Raw genomic sequence first — 14,955 nt, 5'->3', positions numbered from 1 at the left:
TCCAAAAATAGAGAACTTTATTGTGGGGCCACATGAAAAGGGCTAGGGTAGGGGATGTAGGGCCAGCCCCCGAGGCCTGGGGATGAGGAAAAAGTTAATACACAGTACATATAGAAGGCACAAGTGGGGAGGTTCCCCCCTCCCCAGCAAAGTCCCCACCCAGATCCTAGGTCTTCCGTGTCCCCTCCAAAGAAGCACCTATACAGCTGATCTCCAATAGAGACCCAGGTTTGGAGTCGTCTTCTCCCACATCTGCCTGTGCCCTTCTGTCTCCAAACCTATAAACCCGCCCATCAGCTCCACCTGAAAGATCCAGTAGCTGGTTCGGCATACTGGGATCTGACAAGTCACAGACTTCCCCCTTGTGGGGAGGTGCAGGGAAGACACATCGAAGCCCCCTATCAGTTTCCACTCAGCCTAATCTTCCATATCTGGGCAAGGCAGAAGGGTCCTTAGTTGAGGCCTCAGTACCCCGAGATCAGTGTTCCCACCTCCCACAGTTAGCTCAGGATGCTCCCACATGATCGAGTTGATCATAGCAGGCAAGGCACACCTGTTCTATCACTCCCACACCTCGGTCCAGATGGCCCCATGGTAGGGGTGGGGTGGGGGCTGCGGCGTGCTAAGCCGAAAGGGCTGGCCTACCTGCTTGCTGGGGTATTTGGGGGGGTTGGTGCGATAGCTGTAGTCGGAGTACTGCTCGGAGCCCGTGGACGTGGTGTCCCCAGTGCCCACAAATGTGTTTGCGGGCGGCAGGTCCTGCACCACCTGGTGCTTCTTGGAGGCCGAGGGTGACTGGGGTTGCAGCTGGATGGAAGGCAGTGGGGAATTGGAGCGGTAATGGCGGCCTAAGTCGGGGCTGCCCGGTGGGTAGTTGAGGGGTAGGTGGATTCGGGGACTGTCCCCGGGGGCATCACTCATAAGGTTGAACTTGAGAGACTTTTGTAGCCCAGTGTCATCCTCATCCTCCACGGGCTTCACAGGTTTCGGCGACTTGCTTTTCTTCCCCTTGCTCTTGCTTCCCTTAGCAGCTTTGCCGCTAGGCTTGGGGGCGTATAGGTCCTTAGTCTCCTTCTTACCAGCCTGGTAGCCACTCTTGGCCTCCCGCTGCCGGCAGTAGCGCACGAGTACTGCCAGGGCGATGAGTAAGGCGACGGCCACCACGCCGGCTACAACACCAAAGAGAATGTTGCCACGTTGCTTGGAACGCTCATATTCTGGATCCCCGGCGATGTCAATATCCAGGGGCGTGTCCAGGCTATGGACAAGGAGGGTCTCTAGCAGCGTGCGGTTGGCTAAGGTCTCGTTGACGTAAAGGTGGACCAAGGCTGTACCATAGCGAGGGGGCTTGCCACGGTCGCTGACCTTCACCACAAGGCGGTGTAACCCATGGTGGCGCCGTTCAATCTCCTTCTCCAGCGTGATGGCACCTGAATGTGATCCAATCTGGAAGAGTCCGTAAGGGTTGCCGCCAGCGATGCTATAGGTCAGCTCAGCATTGATACCAGAGTCAATATCCTCCGCTGTCACCTGGCTGACTGTCTCGCCGAGACGTGTCTGTGGGGTCAGCAGCCGGTGAGAAGTGTTGGAGGGGGCGGTGATAAAGGGTGCATTGTCATTCTCATCCAACACATTGATGGTGACACCGACATAGGCCGAACGAGGTGGGACACCACCATCCACGGCCTTCAGTTGGAAGGTATAGGTACTCTGTTGTTCCCGATCGAAGCTCAAACTGGATAAGATGGTGCCTGTGCCATTCTGGATAACAAAGTCACCATTGTCCTGCTCGACTGAGAGCTGCACCCGGGCATTCTCCCCCTTGTCTCCGTCGATGACAGTCACCATACCCACTGGACTCAGTGCTGGCATGTTCTCCATCACTGAGAAGTTGTAGCCACTCAGCATAAATTTGGGGTCATTGTCATTACAGTCAAGCACGTTGACAAGGACCGTGGCTGTGCCCTGAAGGCTGGGACTGCCCCTGTCGGCTGCCACCACCTTCAGCTCATAGCTGTCTCTCTGTTCCCGATCCAGCGATGTCTTTACCCTGATCTCTCCGTTCTCGGGTGAGATAGTGAAGAGCCCCTGGGCAGCTGGTTCAGGTTCCAGAGAATACACCAGCTCTGCGTTAGAGCCAGAGTCGGCGTCGCTGGCCGTGACCTCGGCTACCACTTCACCAGGCTTGTTGTTTTCTGGGAAGGCAACTTCAGTGATGCTCTGGGTGAAGACGGGGGCATTGTCATTGACGTCTACCACCTGCACCTTGAGGGAGTTGGTGCTAGAGAGTGGAGGGTTGCCGGAGTCCACCGCCACGATCTCAATGGTGTAGTCTTTGACTTTCTCATAGTCGAGAGGGGTGGTGGTCTGCAGGAAATACTTTTTCTTGCTGTCGCTGCCTGTCTCGCTGGCCTGGCGTAGCTGGAAGGGCACATCACCTGCTACTACACAGGTGACAGCTGCATTCTCTCCCTCATCTCGATCAGACACCTGTACCAAGGCCACGGCGGTCTCCTCTGCCACATCCTCTGATATGTTAGCCATTCCATCTTGATGAGTCACCAGCCCTATGCCTCGGATCTCAATGGTCGGGGCATTGTCGTTCATGTCTTTCACAGTCACAACTACCTGGGCACGGGCACTCTTGGGGTTGGCACCTCGGTCCTTGGCGAGCACCGAGAAACGCAGAGTGCTTAGATCCTCACGATCCACAGGGCCCTGGACGGTGATAAGTCCAGTGTTTCTGTCTAGTCGCAAAAGACGCCTGACAACTTCGGGTGCCTGGTGGAACGTGTAGTCAATCTCCGCATTGGCACCTTGGTCCGAGTCATTAGCTTTCACCTACGGGAAACAGGGCCGGGTCAGTAAGCTAAGATGCACATGCTGCTAATGTCCTCCCCACAAGCACATCAGTGATGCGAACTTAGCACCCTTTCCATAAGCGGCACTCAGTACAGTCCTTCCCCTAGGCTTGCACTACGGTAGACACTGGTAACCTATTTTCCTTAAGAGCCCAGATGTGGCTTGCAAATCCTTCTTAGTGACGCTGTATCACCAGGGCTGGGCAGAATTATATTCTACTCTTCATTTGAACAGTCCACCTAAGAAGCACAGAGGTGAGCAGCTGACAAGCACTTCAGATAAATGAACTGTCCCTCCCCCACAGAAAGGATAAGGGTTTGAGCAGTGGAGATGGAGAGCACGCATACACTTATGTGCATACCTTGTATGCAGGCACGTGACATACATACATACACACAGGCATGTGACCGTAAGCTGTGAGAGTTTATTTGAGTTCCAGAAGGTGTGTTTGTTCATGTGTGTGAGTGCATCGATGAAGACCCCCATGCCCAGCTAGAGGCCCCAGGTGAGGGGATTTCTATTGAAAGCAGCCAGGTAGAGATACGGGTCAGAAAGAGCCCAGCAGGCCCAACCCAGCCACTGCTGTCAAACTGGGGAAACCTGTTTCTGCAGCTCCTTAACTGTTGTCTGCTGCTGGCAAGGCACCAGTGGAGGAATCCGGCCTGAGCCTGAGGCCAGAAGGGAGGGGTTGGTGCAGGCCACAGAGCCTGCTGGCAGCGGGCTGGGCTTCCAGCACCAAACAATGAACTGCTTGTCCCTTTGCAGTGGGCACACCCTCCCACACCAATGCCGCCCTGCACTGGGACCAAGTCTATACAAACATGGGTGGTGATGGGGCAACAGCAGCCAGGTGGGAATGGCCATGAGGTACCACCAGTGAGGAGTTGGAAGTATTTACATCCAAACAGAATGCAGAATGCAATGAGTGTGTGTGTGTGGGGGGGGAGGGTGTGAAGGAAGAGTAAGCATAACTTGGCAGAGCCTCTAAGGAGCAAAATGAAAGCCTTGAGTTCAAATCCCAGCTCTACTACTTTCCAATTAATTACATGGCTTTGAGCCAATTATTTAATCTTCCCAAGCCTCACTCTACAAATATATAAAATGGGGAAGAATAATAGAACATGTTTCATAAGATTATGATGAAGGTTAAATGGGATAATAAAGAAATACCTAGTACTGCCTAGACCATGGTGTGGTCTTAAGTAATTCCTCTTTTCTTTTGATCTGTCTGTCAATCCTCCATTCATTCATTTACCCAGGCATCTGTTTCTAAGAGATCCAATTACAGTACTGAGCACTATACCCAGAGGCCCTCGTGCCAGTGTTGGACTTCTGTCCTTCTCCTTAGGAAGGGAACTCCTCCATTCCTGTCAAGGCTTTTCTTCAGAGGAGGCTCCTGGTCAAGGGCTCCCAGCCACCCTGGTGTCCCTCTGAACCTTCCCAAACCCCAAACAGGGTTTCTCTGTGTGGCTCTGGCTGTCCTGGAACTCACTGTGTAGAGCAGGCTGGCCTCAAACTCAGAGATCCTCCTGCCTCTGCCTCCCACGTGCTGGGATTGAAGGTGCGAGCCACCTTTGAAGGCAAACCTCCAGCTTCTTCCCTACCCAAGCCCACTGGGTAGGCAGTTCCTGGCAGTAACGGACAGCTCTCCCTTGGCCTCCTGTCTCTAGACTGGTCACCTCAGTTCTTAGCTCCCTCCTTCCCCTCCTTTGCTTGTCTGTGACCCCTAACTCCGCTCTGGCTGCCTAACTCTGCCTCTTTCCACTGCCTATCCACTCCTCAGTACTGCCAACCTCTAAGACTCTGTACTTCCTGTGTCATCTCACAGAGAGGATATAGGACAGACTATTGGGCATGGGTTAAGGTGGGCTCTGACCTCAGACATGTTTAGAAAGCTCCATGGGCTCAGCTTCCTGTCTATAGAATGGGGATAATGTTCACTTACCTTGTACTATAGGGATTAGATTACATAATACACATAGTGCATTTAGAACAGCGCCTGGCACCTAAGCTATTATTAATCACCATTCTGAATGGCTGTCTATCTATCCTTTCTCAGCCTCGTTTCTATATTCTCGTCCACCATCCTCTAGAAAAGATAAAAACTGCCACCCACTCACTTTGGCTCCTGCACCCAGAATGAAGGGTCTCTCAGGTTGGGTAACGGTGTCCAGTCCGGCTGAACTCTCTTTGGTTTGCTCACTTCATGGACAGAGAGAGATAGCTTCAGCCCATGGGGAAGGAGAAAGAAGATGGGGCTGGCAGGAGGCCAAGGGCTGAGATGACAGCGGGAGATACACCCACCTGTCTGCAGGGACGCTGCTTCTCTGCTTCCTCCCAGGCCGCAGCCCCACCGAGCTGCTGCCCAACCCCTGGGGCAGTTCCCATGAAGAAGGGTGCTGAGAACTTTCAAAGTGTTACTGGCCCTTCTAACCATCTTAAACACCACATACCAATGACACCCCATTGCTGGGGAAGGAGGCAAGTGTACAAACAATCTATGAGATTTGTCAAAAGTAAGGAGCCTCCTGGCTGACACAATCTCAGGACTTTGTTGGGCAGGGGCACCATGAGGTACCTTCAGCTGAAGCAAAAGGGGACCTGCCACTGGATAGGAGGATGGCTACTCTCAGGAGAGGATCTACTGGGTCAAAGATGCGCTCCTTGATCCAGTCTGAGTTAAGGAGAAAGCACTCCCTGAGCTTGGAGCAAATTTCACTTCCCAGAAGTTCCCCTAAGTTGTGACTGACGGGAGGTATGAGGCTCTTGAAATGCTCTGTCACTGTCATCTACCTAGCTTGACAGTGGAACAAAATACCACTTGTTGAAGTGGAGGAGAGGAAGCTGGTGAGAAATTCAGCTTTGGCTGGGGCTGGGGAGAAGGAAAGGCAAGCCCCACAGCGTTCTGTTTTGTTTTTTCCCAAAGCAAAGGAACCTTCTACCTGCCTTTGGGGAATCCCATCTCTAAAGGTGGCTCACCCCGACAGGTAAATGGAGTGGGCCTCTCACCTGGATGACCGAGTGGCCAATGGGACTGTTCTCAGACAGCTCGGCTTCGTAGGTTGGCCGTTCAAACTTGGGAGCGTTGTCATTTGTATCAAGCACAGTGACACGAAGCAGGGCGCTGCTGGCACGTGGAGGACTGCCACCATCCTGTACCTTGATGGTGAGGTCATAGGAGTCCCACCGTTCGCGGTCCAGGTTGCCCATGACAATGAGCTGTGGCTGCTTCTCCTCCTGGTCCTCAGCTACCTGCAGTCCAAATAGCTCCTGGGCCTCAGGCCCAGCCTGCAGCTCATAGGATGCTACGCCATTGGGGCCAGCGTCACGGTCTGTGGCCAGTGGGATGGGGAAGAGTGAGCCGATGTTGGTGTTCTCAGGGATAGCCAGGGTGATGACTGGTGAGGCAAAGTTCGGCGTGTTGTCATTGATGTCTTGCACCTCTATCTGGCCCTCTAGCAGCCGGGGGCTGCCGTTCTGCACAAGGTCCGTGATTGACACCTCAAACTCCAGGATACAGGGACTCCCGGAGATCTGGTTCTGGCATTCACGAAGCCCCTCTCGATCAATGGAGGTCTCTGTGGTGAAAATGTCTCCAGTCTTGCCATCCACTCGAAGATATGGAGCACCTACCTCTAGTTTGTACAGATGACCCACATCTGGCAAACCGTAGTCAGCGGCAAGGCTCCCAATGAGTGTGTTGGGCGGCTGTTCCTCTGGCACCTTGTATACTACCTGGGTGGTATGGCTGGCAGATGGAGCCAATAGGAGCAGCAGTGCCAGCAGTAAGGGGGGCAGCAGCAACCGCTGCCCCCCAGGCCCTGGGCTGGGCCTCAGAGGCCCCATCCTGGCAGGCTCCAGAATCAGGAGAACTACAAGAGGACACAAAGTAGAGAGACTATCAGCTACGAGGAAGAGACCGACTCCGCAGGCTGCCAGAGCCACCCCCCACTCTCCCTCTCGGACCGATACACCATTCTCCCATAAGGAGAACTGTAATTCCAGAGCCCAGCGCCTCACCCACAGTGGGGTGCAGCAGCTGTGTATGAACCAGCTGGAGAAGCTGATAATGCGACAGGCAGGTCCTCAGCAGCTCCTGCCCATGGCACGCCCTTACCCAGCTGACGTTCCCTGGGTACCGCCCCCCATCCGCTTTCAGCTCTCAGCTTTGCACAACGCCTCCTTCTCACCAGCATCTTGCCTTAGTCACCCATGGTAATTACCCTGATACTGAGACAAGGAGCAAAAGCAAGTGGAAGGGTTAGGCCTGGGCCATCTCCGGTTGGAGCACTCCACCCCACATCTGTAGTACAAAAGCAGCAACATTCACCTCTCAGACACCCTGGACCCTGAGAGACAGCCCCCCAGCACCCTCACTGGAAGCCTTGCCCCTGACTACTTGTTCGTACTTCCCACCCATGCTGGCTGAGGAAGAGTATTTCATCTCTCTTTCTTGTGTATGAGGTATTATATCCCAAATTCTCCGTTTTTGACAAAAAGTATCCACAATACCCAGTGTCCCCCCAGTCCACAATGGAATGCCAATATCTTTTGAAAATGGCTAGCAGCAGGGCCAGGGAGATAGTTCAGTGGGTAATGGTACCTGCCACCAAGTCTGAAGACCTGTGTTCAGTCCCTAGGACCCACATCAGGAGAGAACTGGTTCCTGTAAATTATCCTCTGACCCCTCCCCCAAATGTATTCTGTGACATGCACTCCCCCACCTCAAATAAATATAATAAAAAGAATTGTTAAAAAAGAAATTACTACAGTTGAATAGGTGTTAGTCCTCCCTGACTTCCCCACAAATGTCACACACACACACACACACACACACACACACACACACACACACACACACACACACACACAGGTTCCCAGCACTCGTGCTGCCTGCTGCCAATGGGCAGGTGTGTGGAAGGTATGGAGGTCAAGATTGGGGTTAGGAGTGACTGACCCTCAAATTGGCATTGGGAGCTGCCCTAGTCCGTCCTCAGCAACAGAGAGCTCAGCAGGTCTAACTGGGCCAGAGCTTCAATGACACAATCAGAGCCTCCCTGGTCCACCCCCTCTGCTCTCCAGATGATCATCTGCCTCCTGGTTTATTTTATTTTTTCCCCCAGCACTGAGAATTGAGCACAGGGTACTGCGCATGCTCAACAAATGGTCTACCACTGAGCCACATGCTCAGACCTTGTCTTTTTTTAGACAGTCTCACTAGGTATCCTAGGCTATCCTTGAACTCCTGACTCGGCTTTCGGAATGCTGGGATTACAGATGTGCAGTGTCACACCTCGCTTTGGCTCCAGCTTGACCCTTACCCCTGCAGACATCCAGAACCTTCCCCTTCCCCGCCGCTAACTAGTCCAGTGTATGTCACACCCTCCTCTGCCACCCTCAGAGCCTTCCAGGAAGGGCTGTGCTGTGAACGCTCTAGCCTACAAGTTGCACCACCATTACAATAGCTTCTCTTTCATCACCCTGTTCTGAGGCTGTCCATCTGCCCATGTTATCAGACCTGTCAGTACAGTCCCGGTCATTGGTCTGTCACACACCCCCACACCCCCCAAAAAAGCCCTCAACCATGGTGAACCCTTCCTCTATTCAAATCCCAAGTCTCTGCCTAGCATTTCTGCAGGGAGGGAGGAGGCCTCATGTTCCATTTGTCCCCTCCCCTCTAATTTCTATCCCAGGCCTGACACTGATCATGCCCACCCCACTGAAGACAGGTTCTGCCTCCTCCTGCAACCCTACAATGCCTTCCTAAGCCTCTCCACCCCACAGTGACCTCTCCTCCTCCAACTCATAGCCACTTATTGTCTATTCCGATCCTAAGGCAATGAATCACTGGGCTGCCCCGGACACCGCCCGGCCCTGTTTGTTCAGCTACAGTATTGGGCACCTATTCTTGTGTTCTCTGTCTCCCCAGTAATACACCAGACATTCCTTCCAAAGTTGCAATAGTTCACATACTCACTCATCCCGCGCTCTCACTGCCTCGGTGCTTGGTAAAACTAGGTATATGCTAGGTTCTCACGCGCCTACTCAGCAAACCATAGTGGTCACTTAAAATGTGCCAGGCTGTGTCCTGAACACTGGAGCACAGCACTGAAGTTGGGCCATCTGCTGTAACACCGGTTCTAGCTCAGTTACTGTCAGTTTGCTGGGTTACCTCTGTGTACCCATTTGGCACATGTAAGACAGAGAACCTGGGGTGTGACTTCAACCCCAGCTGGGTGTGTGACTTCAGCCCCAGATGCCTACTTCCTGGAGCAAATAATTCAAAGCCTCAGTTTTTTCCTTCTGTCAAATGGAGACGATACCATATATTTCCCAGTGGGTTTGAATTCATGTGGGCTAAATGTTTGTAACAACGTAAACACTCAACAAATGGTCTTTCCTTTCAAAGCACTTAGCACATTTGTAGTTACTGGATTATTTGGAAAATTGGCGAATGTTAATCTTTCCTACAGGACTATGAGGGGAGAGCATTTCCTGAGGCAGGGTCTCATACACTGTAACCCAGGCTGTCCTGGAATTCAGGACATGTAGTCTAGGCTGGCCTTAAATTGATGCCTCTTGAGAGCTGAGATTACAATTATAACCATCTAATTGTTTATTGTGTCATCTATCATTAGACCTGACACACAGTAGGCCTGAAGTAAACCATTCTTGTGTAGTGGGGATTATTTTAGTTGCCTGGATTTAGATCTCGATGGCCTTGGTCAACAGCTCTCTCACTTGCCTACTTGCCAATTCCCTAGGAATCTATTGGGATTAAAATGCAAATCTCCATTCAGAGTCAACTCTGTAGTAAATGTTCAGCAAACCTTCACCAAATGTACAGATTCCCTACACAACTCAAGCACGTTGCCTTCCTTGGGGAGCTTTCCACAAATGTAGACCCCTTCCTGAACCTGTGAGACCTTCACCAGACAAGAAGTGTTCATGCCTCTTCTCAGCCACGGTTCACTCTCTTTAAAGACGGAGGAATATCACGATCTTTCATGTATCTCCAGAAGACTGTCTAAAACCTTCCTCTTTTATGTTCCCTACCCCCTGATCAAGAAGAGTTTGTGTTTCGGAGGCCACATTGCCTTGGAGCAACATCATCAAGCAAGATTTTTCTAGAAACGTGTCTGTTCACAAAATCTGGGGGCAAATTGAAGGGTCAGTGGTCTGACAAAGCCAGGTGATTTGATTTTTGGCCAACTTGATAGCTAAGCACCATGCCTCTCACTTGAATCTCTCTTCCTATCTTGGAATCCCAACCCTCACAAAACCCTCAGTCCTCCCAGGCCCACTTCCCTTTTAAGACTTTACTTTGCCTCCAGTGAGGCTTTTCACTGGGTAAGGCACAATCTAAGGAAGTTCTGGGGATGGAGTGGAAAGAGAGGGTTGCCCAGAATGGGGACAGGGGTTAAGGAGGGTTTAGGTCCTTGAAGTACTTGGGGAATTCTTCCAAAATAAGGATTATCTGGCCCTACCCTTAGGAATTTTGATTGGAAGGTGGGATCTGGAGAACCCCTAGGCAATTGTAATACAAAGGTCTGGGAAAACAACCGTGAGAGACACTAGTTGAAAAAGAGCCTTAGCTATGCAAACTATAGATCATCACATCCGTCACCACCAACAAATTAAGGTTCTACTGGTGCACTGCTAAACATTTTAGTGAATTCTCTCAGTCATTTGAAATTGATATTATTTATTATTATAGTACGTCTCCAAATCTTTTTTTCTGTTTTTCAAGATAAGGTTTCTCTGTGTAGCCCTGGTTGTCCTGGAACTCAATCTGTAGATCAGGCTATCCTTAACTCAGAGATTCATCTGCCTCTGCCTGTCTCCTGAGCTCCTCTTTCATCACCCTGTTCTGAGGCTGTCCATCTGCCCATGTTATCAGACCTGTCAGTACAGTCCCGGTCATTGGTCTCTCATACACCCCCCAGCCCCTCAAAAACCCCTCAACTATGGTGAACCCTTCCTCTATTCAAATGGAGTGCCCACCATGCCCCATCCAGACACAAAACTATGTTAAACACTCTAGGTCGAAAACGGTATGAAAGGACGAGATCTATGAAAGAACATCTCTTCCCATCTTAAAGACTGCATCTGGAAAGACTCAACAGAAAGCTGAAGCTGAAGTATGGCATTCCCTACATTGATTACCGCTCACTCAACCCTGGCTTGCCAACCTGGCCTGACCAGGAGGGAACCCAAGCTCCCAGCCACTAGCAGTTGTAGAGTCATGTGGCCTGCCAGGAAGGGCTGGGAGAAGCAGTAAAGAGGCCTTTCCACATCCCTACCCCCAACACTACTGAACTTTGTCCCAGGCGGTTAGTGTAGGGAGTCATTAGTCTCAGGCGGTGGCCTTTGAAGCGATTAGTACCTTATCTGCCTGAGCTGCCTTCCTAGGCGAGGGTGCCTCTCCACCTAGTGACAGAGGTGCCCAAGACCCTGACAAGACAGGCCCTAAGTAGAGAAAGGATTGAGGAGACAAAAAAACCATCAGAAGTGTGGGAGTGAGGGACAAGGGGACAAGAGTCCTGAAAGGTAGAAGGAAACCCCATCTGAGACACATGAGGTATGAGGACAGGTGAGGGTTCACTTGGAACCTTCATTTCCACACCACTTTGGGACCAAGGTTCACTTCTTGTTGGATGTGAAGAGCTTTCACTGTTCAGTGAGTAGGTCAGCTCTGAAGCCCCTGACCCCCACACCTGCTCCAGCACCATTACACAACAGTCTCTGGTACTGCAAGCTCAAAACACCAAAGTACAAAGGGACCATCTGAGAGCCTGGGTGGGAGGGTAAGCAAGGCGAGCCGCATGGGGTGGAGCTGCTCAGGGGCTTCCCACAGCGAGCAGTACTGTTCTTCTTCCCTATCTTCCAGAACCGGCTATTAGCCTCTGCAGGCTTCCAGGCACCTGCATTCTTGAACCAGATTGCTGAGTTCAAACCCTCACCCCAACACTTCCCAGTTGTGTGTCCTTATTTCCATATTATAAAATGGGGTGTGGGGTTGGGGATTTAGCTCAGTGGTAGAGCGCTTGCCTAGGAAGCGCAAGGCCCTGAGTTCAGTCCCCAGCTCCGGGGGGAAAAAAAAAGAACATAAAATGGGGTGTTGTGGGGGAGGGAGGGAGATCCTGCCTCTTGGGCAAGCAGGATGGCTCAGTGGATAAAAGGGCTTGTCCCCAAGCCCTTTTAATGACGGCAGTTTAATTCACGGGACCTACAGAGTAGAAGGAGAAAACTGACCACTGAAAGTCATTTTCTGACCTCCAAATGTATGTGTGCACACAGACAAACTAGATAAATAAATGTAATACATTAAAAAAAAATCTGCCTCTTGAAGTTATTTGGGAGAACTAAATGAGATCAGATACACTGCAAGACGGATTAGGTATTTAAGTCTTCCAACCCTGTGACAGAGCATTTCACTCCACCACCGGGCACATAGTAGGTGCTCTCTGGCTCAATGAATCAATGAACGAATATGCTAGCCTATGAAAGAATAGATAGTGTGTGTTCTACTACTGCACCCACAGTGGGCACTGGGAAACAGTATCTGCTCAATACATTGTTTCACAAAATCCATCTCTGCAACACCAGCTACCTTTGTTCCTGGCAGGGCCACCTCTCACCCCACATCAGAACCGGAACCCCAATCCCTCTTAGCTCCTCCCCACCCATGCAGGCCTCACTGCACACAGGGTCTCTTGCCCAGCTCTCTGCAGAAGTACCCAGAGCTGCGAAATACTCCTTTCCAGCCAGTGCTTTCTAATATGGAACTAGAGACTGGAGAAGAAAAGGAGACGACTAGATGAGGCTGCTCCAGAGCCCCGGCCTGTTCCCCCATCCCTGTTTTTCGTCCTTTCTGAGGTTTCACAGATTCTCTCCTGGAACGCATCCTCTACCCTCGTCTGGTTATTACAGGTTCCAACACCGCCGCGGAGCCCCCTACTCAAGAAAGTAGCACCCAGGCGCTCTCACACATTAGACCTCTAAGGCTGCCACAAATACCTTCTGGGTTGTACAAGTCCAAGAGACCGAGAGCAGGTGCTGGAAGAAGCACGGCACCTTCCAGCTCTAAGTCCTGGGTTTAACCAGCAGGAGCAGCCCTAGTCCTCACCTTCTCGGTCAGTGACCGCTCTCCGTACACACCCAAGCACGCCCGAGCGCCTCCTCCCAGAGGACGCCTAGTGTGTGCGTGTGTGTTTGTGTGTAGTGGGGGACGGCGGCCGCTCCTAAGGTTTTGGTCGCCATCCCCGCCCCCACCAGGGTGACGCCTGGCCTCCTGGAGCCCAAGGTGAGACTAGGTGAGGCGCAGTATAGTAAGAACTCTCTTAGGCCAGGCGGTCACTTGCGTCCCTCGCCTTCAGGACCGCCGCGGGGAATCCCTCCTCTCCCGCATCTCCGGCCTCCGCCTAGGTCCCCCACAAGCCGGCGCCGGCGGGAGCAGCGCAGCGGGCGCCGGGAGGGGGGCAGGGAGGAAGCCGGCGCCGGAATCACAAAGCCGCGAGCCTGGCCGGGCGGGGACATTCTCATAAAACCGATCCTCTCAAGGCGGCAGAAACGGGGTACTTGCCCTGCACTCAGTCCTCGATGGCCTCAGCGTCACTCGTTTTTCCTGCTGAAGGAATAGTTACCCTCACTGTTGGGGAAACTGAGGCTAGAAGCCTCAACTACCGGAGAGTGGCCGGAGGAAGGAACGAGAGTCCTATTCGCCTACCAGTTTTTCTTCTGCGCATGCTGCGGTCTCCATTCTGGCCCCGAGGCTTTGTCGGTACACCGAACTGGCCTGCGACCGGGCCCCAGTAGAGGGGCACGCAGGTGTGCGGGACCTAGGTGTGCTAGGGACCCAGGTAGCTCGGAGAAAGCAGCTAAACGGCCCGAAAAAGGTCTCAAACACCTCTAGTATTGTGCAAAGGGATCTAGGGCCACACAGCTCCAGGGTGGCGGCACGGCGCGGCCTGTCAGGTCCAGCTTGTTCCCGGAATACCCAGCTGGTCAGGCCCCGGAGTGGAAGTGGGGGGAGGTGTCGCCGAGAAGCCGGTCTGGCCGGCCCGGGGCCTCCGGTTGTGCCGATATTTACAATAACAAAGTCCCGATTGAGGTGACAGGGCTCTGGGTGCTCTCTAGGAGAGCCTGGAGGCTTCTCCCGAGGGAATCTGGCCAGGGAGAGTGGAGTGTGGTGTGTGTGTGTGTGTGCGCGCGCGTGTGTATGTGTGTGTGTGTGTGTGTGTGCGTGTGCGCGCGCGCTGCAGAGTGTAATGTGACACTGTTGGTGTAAGGTGTGTGTGACAACCAGTGTTAAGATGCTTGAAGCAGTGAATTCTGCTTGTGAGGCGCTGCTGTAGGTACCTCTCTGCTAGGGAGTGTGCTATCTAAGCGTGTTATGAGACACTGGGTTGTGTATGTGTGGGTGCAGTAGAGGGGCAAGCAAGACCTGTGCTGTATACCTATGTCCTGGCCAAGGAGTGGGCACCCATTTATGTTAGGGTGTGTTCCTTCAGCGGTATGTGTAGGGAACTAGGTTCAGCGTTCATCTGGCGAACCGAGGCAGTTATATTCGTACAGGAAGGCACGAGGTTGTGTTTGTGTGTCCGGCATTGCTCAATATCATACCCGATTGTGCTGTAGCTATCTATGGCCACGGGTTGTGTGTCCCCGCTGCTGATCGTGCAGGCGCTGAAGCAGATTCTGAGCTGGTGACTGTGCCCCAGTGGGCGCTGGTGTGCGGGAGGTATGTCTGTGCTCACATATGTACGGATCAATGTATGTGTGTATGTGTCTGTGATGTGGCTCTTCCAGGTGTCCGCGACGAGCTGGAAGCGCCTGAGTGAGCTGAGCAAATCGCCCAACAAGTGTGTGTGTCGTGGATAATGTTCCTAGCTTCCCTAGTCCTCCGGCAGCCCCCGGCTGAGCTGAGGGCCTTGCGCTTCCCCGAAACCTTCTCCATTCCGCGCGCTCCAGGAGTCTCTCATCCCCGAGGCTTGGAGCGCGCCCGGGTGCGGACGCCGGGGCTGGGGTCCAACTCGGCACCCCCTCCCTTCTCTCCGCTTCTTGCAGTGGACCTTGGAGGCTAGGGAGCCC

The 14,955-nt window shown here is 52.7% G+C and overlaps 1 protein-coding gene across 1 annotated transcript; it reads right to left on the bottom strand.

The window, feature by feature from the left end:
- Window positions 1–13,860, bottom strand: Pcdh1 (protocadherin 1). The gene is made up of 3 exons (XM_032885359.1): window positions 13,592–13,860; window positions 5,872–6,734; window positions 1–2,841 (listed from the first exon to the last, which is right to left on the bottom strand). The coding sequence occupies exons 1-3, from the start codon at window positions 13,608–13,610 to the stop codon at window positions 562–564; spliced, it is 3,162 nt and encodes a 1,053-aa protein (XP_032741250.1). The 5' UTR covers window positions 13,611–13,860; the 3' UTR covers window positions 1–561.
- Window positions 13,861–14,955: the final 1,095 nt, after the last annotated feature.

The sequence above is a fragment of the Rattus rattus genome, chromosome 15 (assembly GCF_011064425.1).
Source record: "Rattus rattus isolate New Zealand chromosome 15, Rrattus_CSIRO_v1, whole genome shotgun sequence".
NCBI classification, from domain to species: Eukaryota; Metazoa; Chordata; class Mammalia; order Rodentia; family Muridae; genus Rattus; species Rattus rattus.
The sequence above is the reverse complement of the archived record's forward strand: the minus strand, read 5'-3'. Positions and strand labels throughout refer to the sequence as shown.